This window comes from Dermacentor albipictus, chromosome 3 (assembly GCF_038994185.2).
Source record: "Dermacentor albipictus isolate Rhodes 1998 colony chromosome 3, USDA_Dalb.pri_finalv2, whole genome shotgun sequence".
Taxonomy (NCBI): Eukaryota; Metazoa; Arthropoda; class Arachnida; order Ixodida; family Ixodidae; genus Dermacentor; species Dermacentor albipictus.
In genome coordinates this window covers 150,486,915-150,499,449 of record NC_091823.1, presented here as the reverse complement: position 1 = coordinate 150,499,449, position 12,535 = coordinate 150,486,915, and the positions used below count along the sequence as shown (strand labels likewise).

The 12,535-nt window shown below is 47.6% G+C and overlaps 1 protein-coding gene across 1 annotated transcript in view; it reads right to left on the bottom strand.

The window, feature by feature from the left end:
• The window catches only part of LOC139057624 (probable serine/threonine-protein kinase fhkB), a 143,957-nt gene that overhangs the window by 113,591 nt on the left and 17,831 nt on the right, over positions 1 to 12,535 (bottom strand). Inside the window, exon 4 of the mRNA XM_070536176.1 lies at positions 8,829 to 8,852. Within this exon, the coding sequence (XP_070392277.1) occupies positions 8,829 to 8,852 (24 nt within the window). The remainder of the gene's footprint in view (positions 1 to 8,828; positions 8,853 to 12,535) is intronic.

Here is a 12,535-nt window from a genome sequence, read left to right as displayed (position 1 = left end):
AAATCGGTCAGACCGCGTTTTTTCGAGACACTGGTAAACAGCAGACAGCAGCATAATCACAATTTGAGAACTTCCTGATTTTTTTTTCCGGAAATTCGAGTTACGCTTGCCTGCATGGATCTCAGGATGTTGAGAACATCAACGTAAACCGCTACTTGGCGCCAAGCTTGGCGCGAGCAACTTTGCATTCCAATACTTCTGGCAGTTGCGACGCATTCCTGCCTTTCTTCCCCATCCTCTGACGAGTACCGGTGTGCGTACGCAATTTACTAAATTCATTTATGTTAGTTTTATAGCAATGCTTGCAAGGAACCTGCGCACATCTTCAATAGGTATGTTGCCTTTTTCGGTTAACGCATCAAGTTTATTTCTATTCAGTTCTATATAGCGCGAAACATAAAATAGCAGTGTGCCATGCTTTTAGAAGCGTTATCTCGCATCACGACTATGAATGCAAAGTGTATAATGCCCTCGCAATCAACAAGTATGTAACTTCAAGTGTAACTTATTATTATTATTATTCGAAGTGTGCGTTAATAAATACGATGAGTACTGGCCTGTTAAAATATCAGGATATGGTGTCTAGTAATGAGTTCACACAAGCTACAAGGTGTGAGAATATGAAAGGTTTCCAACGAGAAAAAGCTTCCTTCCGTTCTGCGTCCCTTAAGGCGATCGCTTTCAAAATAACTCGCACAGCAGCAAGCGAATTCGCTTTCGTGCTGCCTCTCCTTTCGAGGCGAACTTAGCGTGGCGAGAACACAGCGCTCACGGAGCTATCAGCACTCGCCGCTCTCTACCAAAGCGCAGACCGCTTACAAGATAGGGGTCCGCGCGTCTCTATTCTACGACAAGAAAGGGATGAGAACGCAGCCCATGAAGCTATCAGCAGACAGAGCTCACTGTAGCCATCGCAGATCACTCTCAAGGTATGGCCCCCGCGGTCGTGCCATACGCAGCCACCGGTTGAGTACGGTTAATCGCTAGTCATGATGGTTCGACGCTAACGCATAAGGCGCTAAAGAGCGATAATGCCTTATAGTGACCGTTACATCAGCGCTCCTGGTGCCACCTCCTGTAGTGCTTTGCTCGCGTCATCCATTCATGTCGCGGCACCGTCCGCAACAGTTTGCGTCGCCGCAGCGGTGTCACTTATACTGGCTGGATCAAGGTTCGTAAGATTGATATTGACACAAGCCTGTGCGGACATGAGCAAGTGCACAATGCCTACACACGCTTGGAAAACTCCCATAGGAATTTCCTCATGATTGTTTATTTGCCTGTAGCGGGTAAAAAAATTATAGCCTTTAAGCGGAATCCTTCATACAGGTGACATTAGGTGCACGACCAACCAAAACACATATTGAACTTATTAAAAATGTTGTCCATTTGTCTTCCTAATTATTTACTTTACGGTAAAAAATTGCAATTTATGAGTTCAACCGGTGACCTTGCAAGGCGTATCCTCTTGAAAATAATTTCCAGAAATGCACTTATTAGGAGACGTGCGCCATCAAACTCGCCGTAAAAATTTACTGTTGTTCCACTTCTTTAAGAAAACGTTCTTCTACGCCTTGAAACACAAGCATATCTCTAACGCCCATGCAGTTCGCCCAGCACTTTGAAAATTAGTACCGCGTATGTAGTGTCGTCCTGAGAGTTGGGTCCAGGTAGACACGCCTTGCCGAATCAGTGGCTACAATCCATAGATTGAAATATTATTTCGTCCAAGCGCGTAAAAGGAACGCGGGGATCAAGAAGAAAAGGGAAGATGAGAAGAAAGACTGTGCAGCGGCCATTCCTGCTGTTCGTAGCCTGCTGTTCCTGCTCTCGCACGCCTAAATAAACCCATTTTCCCCGTGGTTGTAACTAATTGGTGGACGCTGCGGGGTACACATCGTAACCACGGAGTCTACGCTGCGACAACTTCGCCGAAGCCGTCGACTTGCCGGACGTCCGCCACCCTCACCTGACATGCCTGAATACGTCTGCCAGATTCCCGATGGATCTGATGCAGCTTCAAGGCCAGCACCTGGTGCTCCGCAGTAATACTACCGGGTACCACTCACTTTCGGAGGAAAAACCGCAGAAGACGTCGACCAGTGGCTAACGAACTACCGAAGGGTGAGCCGGTCTAACGGTTGGAACTCGACCAGACAGTTCTCCTATGTTGTGTTTTCCCTTACCGAGACAGCGCTCGTCTGGTATGAGAATCACGAAGGCACGCTCACTTCATGGGAGCTTTTCGTCGAGGAGCTCAGAGCGTGTTTTGGAGACTCTAGTGCTTAAAAGGAACGTGCTGAACAGACACTTTCGCAAGGAGCTCAGTTTCCCGGCGAGACCTGTATGACTTATATTTAAGAAGTGCTGAAACTGTGTAAAATAGTCAACTCTCAAACGTCTGAAGATTACAAAGTTAGAAATTTGTTGCAAGGAGTAGCCGAAGACGTCTACAATTTTTTGATTGGCAAAGAAAGCTTGGATTTCGTGTCTGACATCATTCGCCACTGCAGGACCTTTGAGAAGCTGAAGATGCGACGGATAATACTGAAGTTTGGTAGCCTGCCTAATGTCACAGTGGTGGAAAGTGTAGACCCGAGCTCGTGTGTTCACCTTACATCAACAATATGGCCCATTGTACACGAGATGAAAAACACGGACGTTTCGACCGCATGTCAACCGACGGTTCACTCAGCGACCGTTGAGTGTATAGTTTTACCTCGCAAACGAGAGGGACCATGAGCTATCAAGGTCATGACTACGACCAACGCCCTCGCCGCACGCACGCCTCCTGGCGGCCGATGCCTAGCCATGATCAATGCGATCCACCTGCTGGCTATGCAGTCGATAGCAGCATACGTGACTGAATGGAGTAACATCGAAATTTGTGGCATCTACTGGTATGTTTCTAATGCGGTGTCGCGGGCTACACAGCGAGGTTTTGCAATCGTCGCCCAACAACGTGGAATGGTCGATCCGGGTCTTCAACAAGGACCACACTTTCCATGAGGACAACTCAAAAGCCGTACGCCACCTCATGGTCAGTTGGCGTCCCTCCCGGCAAGGGTTACTGGCAGAGCAGCTTTCAGAGCCGCTCGCCGGCCTCTGACAGGAGTTAGACGCCACCGCCTACTTCTCGGGAACCGTGTTTACGTTAATCCCCATCGCCAATGAGAGGCTCCGCCTCGCCTTCACAACCGGAAAACTAGCTAGTGCGGCCGATGGGGGTGAGGTCGCTCGACACGTGCATCGACAGAAATGCCCGCTGCAGTTGCTATGATTAAGAACGAAGTGCATGTACATGTTGATGGTGTTTCTACAATGGCTTTAGTGGATACTGGAGCAACTGTATCCTTAATGAGTCTCGGTTTTAAGGGTCGGTTGAGGTGCGCAGTTCTATTTCGGTAGGACCAGCCTGCAAGGTTTACTCGAGTGAGCGGCGAGTCGTTGTGCCCTGTTTGTGTGTGCACTGCTGAATGTATCCTTGGCTGGTGGAGTATTCGCGACGGAATCTGTAGTTCCCCGATAGACAGACGAAGTGATTTTGGGCATCGACTTTTTGCGACAGTGTAGTGTCACCGTCGATTGTCGAACGGGGGAGCTTGCCTCGATGGCCATGTTTCGTCGGCGCTCTTAGAGAAGACTTGCAGTCAACGTGAACTTGGTGTATCTGCAGATACGGTTGTGCCTGCGTCTACCTTTGTGTGCGTGCCGGTTGTATGTCGCGGTGAAGTTCCACACAGTTTCGATGCTTCCGTAGAGCCATTGCATCTAAATTGTGTGAAGAAGAACGTTTTTGTCTCTCATTGTGTGGTATCCATCAGCAACGGGCATGCTGACTTGTGGACGGCCAACTGCTCGGGAGAACCCGTCCTGCTTCCAGACGGCTTGAAATTTGCCTGCTTTGCAGAATACACGTCTTCGCCTGTAGCCATTCTAACAGACCCACCATGTGAACCTGCTGACCTTCTGTCTATTATAAATAAGTCGCTCAGCACCAGGGAGTGCCATACCTTCGTGGATACGCTTTCGAAGCATCTGTCAGTGTTTGACTTTGCGCAGCCGGACAAAGCGTTCTAGATTACCGAGTCACGAACGCGCCATACTATCGATACGGGATATGCGCGCCCGATCAAGCAAAAGCCTTATCGCGTGTCGCCTAACGTGCGCAAGATAATCAGGCAACAAGTGAGTGACATGATGAAAAATGGGATAATACATGAATCCTCGAGTCCTTAGGCAGCTCCGGTCATACTTGTCAGAAAAAAACACGGTAACTGGAGATATTGCGTCGATTATCGAAGATTAAACGCCGTGACTAAAAAGGATGTCTATCCGCTGCCTCGGATCGATGATGCAATTGATTGTCTTCATTCGGCCTCTCATTTCTTTTTCAGTGGACCTACGCTCAGAATATTGCCAAATACGGATACACCCGGCCGACGAGGAGAAAACAGCCTGCATAACCACGGGTGGATTATTCGAATTTAATGTGATACCATTTGTGTTGTGCAATGCTCCAGCAACATTTGAAAGGTTCATGGACACCATTCATGGAAACATACCGGACACCAGTTTCTTTCTTCCTTTTTTAGTTTTTTGTTTTTCGAGTTGCTTTTTTTTTCTTCTAGTATGGGTGTACGACATACACTGCTGTTTTGCCGCAGTTGACACTGCCTGTAGGGCCTCAGGCCTCGTCAAGCTGCTCAATGAGCAGCTTTCTTTCTGGGGTCCATTTTTTCTTTCCTTGAGGAAAATAAAAGTGATACTGATTCTGATTCTCATTCTGCGTGGATTAAAGTGGAACATCTGTATGTGCTATCTTGACGACGTTGTTGTACTCGGGCGCACATTCAATGAGCACAATACGCGCCTAGATATTGCCCTCGACTGCATCAAAAATGCTGGCCTGGTTCTGAACTCCAAGAAATGTAACTTTGGTGACCTTCAGACCCTTGTGCCGGGTCATCTTGTTGCCAAAGACGGTATCTGGCCTGATCCCCTCGAGTCGGCAGCTGTTGAGGCATTCAGTGCGCCGCTGCCGGCGAAGCAACTTCGTTGTTTTCTGGGTATTTGCTCTTACTTTCACCGAGTTATTCCTGGTCTTGCTGACGTCGCTTATCCTCTGACAAATCTGCTGCATAAATACGCATGGTTTGAGTGCACATCCGAGTGCGATTCTGCATTTCGTCAGTTGAAATTCCTGCTGACCTTCCGACCTATCCTCCGCCACTTCAATCCTACTGCACCGCCAGAAATCCAAACAGATGCTTGTGGCGTTGGTCTGGGTGCCATCTTGGTCCAGCACTATGACGACCATCAGCATGTGATTGCTTATGCAAGCCGCTCATTAAGAAAACCTGAACGCAATAACATGGTGACAGAGCAAGAACGCCTCCCTGTAATATTTGATGTTCAGCGATTTCGCTCGTACTTGTACGGACACCCATTCCTAGTCGTCACAGACTACCATTCCCTGGATGGCTCGTGAACCTTCGCGACCCTCATGGTCGCCTTGCGCGCTGGGCTTTGAGGTTGCAGGAATATAACTTCACTGTTTCCCACAAGAGTGACTGAAAACATGCTGACGCAGACTGCCTTTCCCGTATGCCGTTTAACGCGATGGACTGCAACGGAGACAATTTTGATCATCTCGTCGCTTCTGTGACATCCACTTTTCCAGATATCGATGCGTTCAAAGCAGAACAACGGACAGACACCAAATTGGAGCCATTTTTCACTTCTGCCCTTTCAAGGGCAACAAGCAGCTACTGTGTACGTGACCTACTCTCGCACAAAAGCAACTACTCAAGCATGGGTGTACGCTTCCTTCTGGAGCATCTCCGGCCAGCAGTCCTTCAGGCTATGCACGATGACCCTACCTCCGGTCTCTTAGGCACTGTGCGCACCCTTTATCGCATCCAAGAAAGCTTTTACTGGCCCCGGATGCGATGTTTCGTTGAGTTGTATGTCGCCAGCTGCATACAGTGCCAACGTCGGAAATGCCCATCCACTGCCCCATCTGGTCTCCTTCAACCTGTGCCGCCTCCCACCTCACCCTTTGGGCAAGTTGGAATTTATTTGTTAGGCCCGTTTCCTCAGTCATCTAAGGGGAACGGCTGGGTAATTGTCTGCGCCGGCTATTTCACATGCTATCGCGAGACGGCGGATATACCATCAGCCACTACCGCCGAAGTGTCGCTCTTCTTACTTCACGTTATTGTTGTGCGACATGGAGCGCCTGGTGTTACTATAAGCGACCGGGGACGTCAAGTCACGGCGGATATCTTAGAAGAGCTTGTGGGTTTATGTAACTCGCGTAACAGAGACTCGAGGCCGTATCATCCGCAAACGAGTGGCCTCACTGAGCGCACTAATTGTGCGATCACCAATATGCTTTCAATGTATGTTGCGTCCAATCAGCTTTCCTAGCACAGATAAGAATTGGGATGAAGTTATACCCTTTATTACTTACGCCAACAACACCGCCAAATACGAGACAACCGGCTACAGCCCCTTCGTACCTCTATTCGCTCGGCCACCCCGGTATACACTCGACCAGTGGCCTCCCTTTTAACCACCACGACAATACTACGGTCGCCAATACGCTTTGCCTCGCTTAAGAGGGTCGGAAGCTTGCGCGTCTGCGGACTTTGCCATCGCAAGAAAACTCCAAAGCCCGCCACGACGCATGACATCGGGCTGTTACAAATCACCCTGGTGATCTCGTTTGGCTTTGGACTCCCACAAGGAACCGGGGTTTGTGCCAAAAGCTGCTGGCAAACTACAATGGACCGTATTTGTCACCCACAAAGTCAGCGAAGTGAACTATGCTCTCGCGCGCCTCACAAACATTGGTAGAGGTTCTGCTAGGACACAAGTCGCACATGTCGCAAGCTTTAAATCATGCACGCCACGACAAGCTAGTTGACTCGCCCAGTGGGCTTTGTCTGCGAGGAGAGGTATGTTGCGTCCAAGCGCGTAAAAGGGCGGCGGGGATCAAGAAGAGAAGGGAAGAGAAGAAGGAAGACTGTGCAGCGGCCATTCCTGTTGTTCGTAGCCGGCTGTTCCTGCTCTCGCACGCCTATATAAACACTTTCCCCGTGCTTGTAACAATATGTGCCGTAAAGTAAGTAATGACGTTAACTGGTGGCTTTGTTAGTTAGTTGATGTGTTAAAATTCTCGTAAGAGTAATGTCCGCCCCTTCGAATAATCTAGCTAAAGCACAAGATTTATGTTATCTGGCACAGGTATTTTTTATTGTTCTGGAAAGCTTAATCATCTATCTTAAGAAAGAAGATGGATTACTTTCGCATCACCAAAATTTGCGAACAAGCTGATCTCACTAGACAGACTTTTGCCATACTGTGGCCTGTGTCATATAATTTATCGGAATGTATCACCCTCCTAGTTAGCTGGCCGCGGTAAGCCTGCAAAAGGTGTCACCACTCTAAAAAATAGACTTGCACTTAAGTTCCCTAAACTGCACCATCCTGCTTTCCGGGCATCTAGTGCGCATGCGTAGCATGCGCTTGGGGGGTACGGCCTCCACAGACGCGAATTGCGTTTGGCTGCAAAAATGACGAAGCTGCGCGAGCGCAAAATCACTCTCTGCTCGGTCGACTCTAGGGGAACCAGGTTTGGAGGGGGAGGGGTATTCTGCAAGATTACACCTAGTGGACATCTCCATATCGTCTGTTGCTGAAATTATGACTGGCTGGGTCGGCGTACGCATCAGAAGGAGACAGGCGCTCTCAGCCGATCAGCAGTTTAGCACCAGATATAATAAACATCTTCGTAGACACTTGCAGAATAACCTGGACCCGCAAGGCCGCGCTCTGGATTCCGCTGATGACACGAGTGTTGTGCGCACACACACTAGCGTTCGTGAGGAGGAGCGATGTGCGTACCCCACCTGGGGCATAGATTGGTCGGAGCGGTATGCGAAGTAAATGTCGGGCTGAATACGCGTAATCCTTTCGTTGTGCGGTGACAAACACCGAAGGTTTACCATCAGGTACACACGCACATGCAAAATCTTTAACGTCGCCCCCTGCGTTCATCCTTATAACTGTCCCAAGCCTGGCACCTGCCAGCGCGCTGTCCCAGCTGAGAATCCCTGGTTGGTTTCCGCGCACTGTTGCGCCATCCGCATATTGATTGAATACCACGTAAGGAGGTCATGCCCAGATCCAAACCATGCTGTCACATTCTATGGGGGAAACAAGCCATTATACAGGGAGCTTGGAATTGCGACAAGTGCTCAAAAAAGTTGTATGCGTGTTCTCGCGGCATTGAGAAAAAGAATCCCCATAGAAATTTCTATTTCTAGTAAATGCGCGTTGTATTACAGGCATTATACAGGCAAATGATGAAGTGTGTGTAAAGTTGGGTTTTAAATAAAATTGCTGAATATTCGTTTTTTGTCAGTTTCGAGGTGTTACATGAAAAGCTTACAAATTTTTCACACTCCTCTGAAGGGACCGAATATGAAAGGAGCGTCATGTTTGCACAAATTTAGCAACGCTCCATTCTTTGTGCATATGAAAAGTTTCAAGTATGTAAGTTAAAGTTTTCGTCCAAAAATAGCTACTCAATAGACGGCTTCTTCAAATTTTTATGCGTCGTACCAGTTATGCATTTGCTCTTTCCCAGCTGTGTCAGTGAACAGTCGGAATTTTCATGGAATTTGCTATGAAGATAAGCTGAGTTATTGATCAAGCAATTTCAGGTGACCGTGCGAGAATTTGTATGGCATCGCTGCAAAAAAGAATAAAATAAGAGAAATCAAATACGATCACCACGATAAGGTTTGGTGATTGCTTACCGCTCTCCGATGTTGTTCCCTGCGCTGCAAAAAAGAAATCATACCATATCGATGAAAAAACTTGGCTTATCCAAAATGGCTTTTCATTTGGCATGGTAACGTTAATAAAATCGTGGTATCAAATGCACCATAAACTACAGAACTTCCTTTAGTATTCACAACTATCCTCAGTATTCCTGCGAGATCGCTACATATACGAAAACGCTGACCTGAATAGATCCCCCTTTTACCCTTTTCTCAAATAAGCGTTCAATGCGGATGCATGTATAAGAGGAAAACCTAGTAAAAGCGGAGTTCAATACATGTGACTCGTTATATTGTAATGATCTATCCGTTATTTTGTTAAGATCCAGTCTCGGGAACAAACAGGTTCCCGAGAAGCTTACAGGAACTAGTTAGCTTTGTGGCACGCCTTGGTTTTCTATCTTGAAGCCTGGCCTGCATAGGAGCGTGCCAGATGAAAACTGGTACATGCAATACTGCGAGCGTGCTTCTGTTCTATCAATTCTATTGAAAGGTAAATTCTGTGATTTTACATGCCAAAACCACAAACTTATGCAGCATTCTATAGAGAAAGGCTCTGAAATAATTTTGGCCACCTGGGATTCTTTACCGTGCACCTAATTCCAAGTGCAGGAGCGCTTTTCATCTAATTCCCATTGAAATGCAGTCTCCGCGCTACCGTGTCTCTATTACAGCAGTGACAGAAACCGAATACAAACAACACACGTTATACGCTGAATAATTCTAGACCCCTGTTCCCCAAATAAACCTGTTTATATAGTGGTTGTTTCAGGGAACACTTTCACACATTCTTCTTAAAACATTGCCTACTGGAGATAGCGCAATTCTAGTCCTTGAGCTGGTCTTCTCGAACAGGCGGACATTACTTGCACAAAAGGAAATTTAGGAGGCATTCCACTCTGTGAGGGCGGATAGCCAGCGAAGCTGTGGGACATCACACAAGGTTAGAAAAGCGTACATGTATTGAGTTTTATGGCTGGTAGTGGAGATACTGGTACAGGTAATGGTAGTGGCAATAGCTTTGTGATTGCTGTGATACACTTTGATTGGTCAAGTTACAGCCTTAGACGAGAACCTTGGCCAATGTTGATTGCTGTGATACACTTTGATTGGTAAAGGCACAGCCTTAGATGAGAACCTTGGCCAAAGTTGAGTGTATACATGACCGCCGTTGGGTAGTTGAGCGATTTGTATTGGTGTGGCACTTGAAACCAAAATCATCTAGCTCAAACTGAGCGCACCATATTTTGCAATGTTTTGAAAAGTCCACGTTGGTCTCCAATGATGATCACATGCGTAGTGTCATCGCAGTTAACCCATGCAAATTGCATGGTCATCAACTTCGCGATATCACACTTGGATTTGCCTGGAGATATATACACAGTGGCTATCACTATTCCCTCTTTCGTTTTTGCGGCACAGTGGCTGGCGTTGTCCCTTTGCGAGTCGATGGCGTATGCTTGTACATATCTTTTGTCCATAGTATATATGGCAATATCTCCTGGTCTTGAGTTAATGCGCTGTTCACAAACGATTCCAGTACAACCATGGAGTCGAAACAATGCAATTTGATTGATGTCTCATTTATTATTATTATTATTATTATTATTATTATTATTATTATTATTATTATTATTATTATTATTATTATTATTGGCAGAGTAGTTGAAGCGTGCTTGACGTCCGCCGCGGCACGGCCAACTATTGCACTAATTCTGGGATCAGCCCACATTTGTGCCCACCGGCATGACGCATGCATTAGGGGGTGGAGCGATACAGCCTGGTGTAAAAACTTGAAATGCGTAATCGACTAATTAAAAGAAAATCACCCATACATTTTGTATGTGTTGGATCTGGGGAAGAGTGCGGATATATCGAGATGGCCAGCTGTCGGCTCGTCGTGGGAAGCCTGTGTGATTTCTTCTCAAAGGCTGTTGGGCAAGACGAGAACGCATGCAGTCTTTGTTGCGGGCAAAATTTTTCTTCACGGCAATGCCATTTTGCAGCCTGAAGGATGACAAACCACGTCTCAACGTTGAAAGTGTTGATGAAGCCTTGCCTTGCAGGTACTCTATTAGCCGTTCTAAATCGGGGTGTCAGCGCTGCTAATGAGCGAAAATGCTAGGCCAAGGAAAAACGTCCTCATCGTCATCGTCCTTCGGAGGGGGGGGGGGGGTGATCGTCTTAACACGCCATTAGCACCTAAATTCTTCCGTGCAGACTTGAACACTACGGTGACGAAGCACTATTCGAGACACATGCTCCATCGAGCGAGGCGGCCGAATGGACCCTTCGAATTGCCAAGCCAGTACAGCGTATGGTGATCGCCGAAAACCGCGAATGTTCGCCCGTAGACGTTCGGATGGAATGTAGATATCGCCCAGATGACAGCGAGCCACTTGCGGTAGTCGAATAGTTAGTTCTGAAATAGCACTGCGCCCACTACTGGTTTTCAGGCTTTGAAGGTGTTGGTCAAACCAAGCCGCGAAGACAACAACGTCGCCCAGACATACGAGGCATGTTTGCCACTTGAGGACATCTGACACCGTGTACATTACTCGTTAAAACGTTGCTGGTACAGAATAAACCCCGAGCGCGATGAACTAAAACAAAAATAACCAGTCGAGGAGACAAAGGTAGTCTTTTGACTGTCTCTGTCGTCGATTTCAATCGGCCAGTACAAGCGATTGGGGCCAGTGGACGCGAAGCATTTGACGTGGAAGTGAAGTTCGAGGGTATCGTGGATTCTTGCGAGCGGCTATGCGATAATTATGCGATATGCGAGTATGCGAATTATGCGAGTATGCGATAATTGACGCAGAGCAGTAAGCTCTCATCTTTATTTTTGGCGAGGATGACAGGTAAAGCCCAAGGACTCTTCGGAAGCAAAATGACCTAACCGCGAAGCATCCGTCCCCTTGATCCTGGTTAGCTTAGCGTTCCTGGGGAGACACGCGGCAGGGGCTCTGGCAGAGAGGTCATGAGTTCATCGGTGACAATTCGATGCTTGGCAATCGGCCTTTGGCTGACCTTTTACACTGGCGCAAAACAGTCCCTGTAATACTGAAGGAGACTGCAGATTAGGTATTGTCGGTCCATGGGCCAGGTTTGGTTGGAGTAGAAGGCAGGAGAGGGGTTTTGGCTATGCGAATCCTCTGGGGATTGACCGGAAAGCGAGAAGGCGTCTCGAATGTCCGCTATTTCCTCAAATATTACACTTGTGGCGCCTCTGTTAAGGTGTCGGAATTCCTTGCTGAAGTTTACCACCATTGCCTCGGCGTTTTCATTCCGGGAATCAGTGATGCCTCTCACTATCCCCAGATCTCTGTCTAAGAGCAACTGCGTGTTTCCCCCGATGATGCACTCTACTTTCTCTGTATTTCGCGTAATAAGCTAACTGCTTCATAGAAGACATTCAGGGCCGCGTGATGCCCTAGGGCTGTCTTAGAAAATGTAGCTTCTGCCACGGAGGTTGTGCTGAGCTTGGATCGAAGGTAGACGATCGCTCGATGCTTATTAGGGAACTCCATGCGAGAGATGACATTGAGGGAGCAATGCTGCAGAACTATGAAGCTCACACGACAGCGAGGTCCATTAACAGTCACTCTTGTCGTGCTTTCGCCGATCGGCGAGAAGAGATGGACTCCGGCTGTGCGGATTTGCGGATCACACAATTCGGTCGT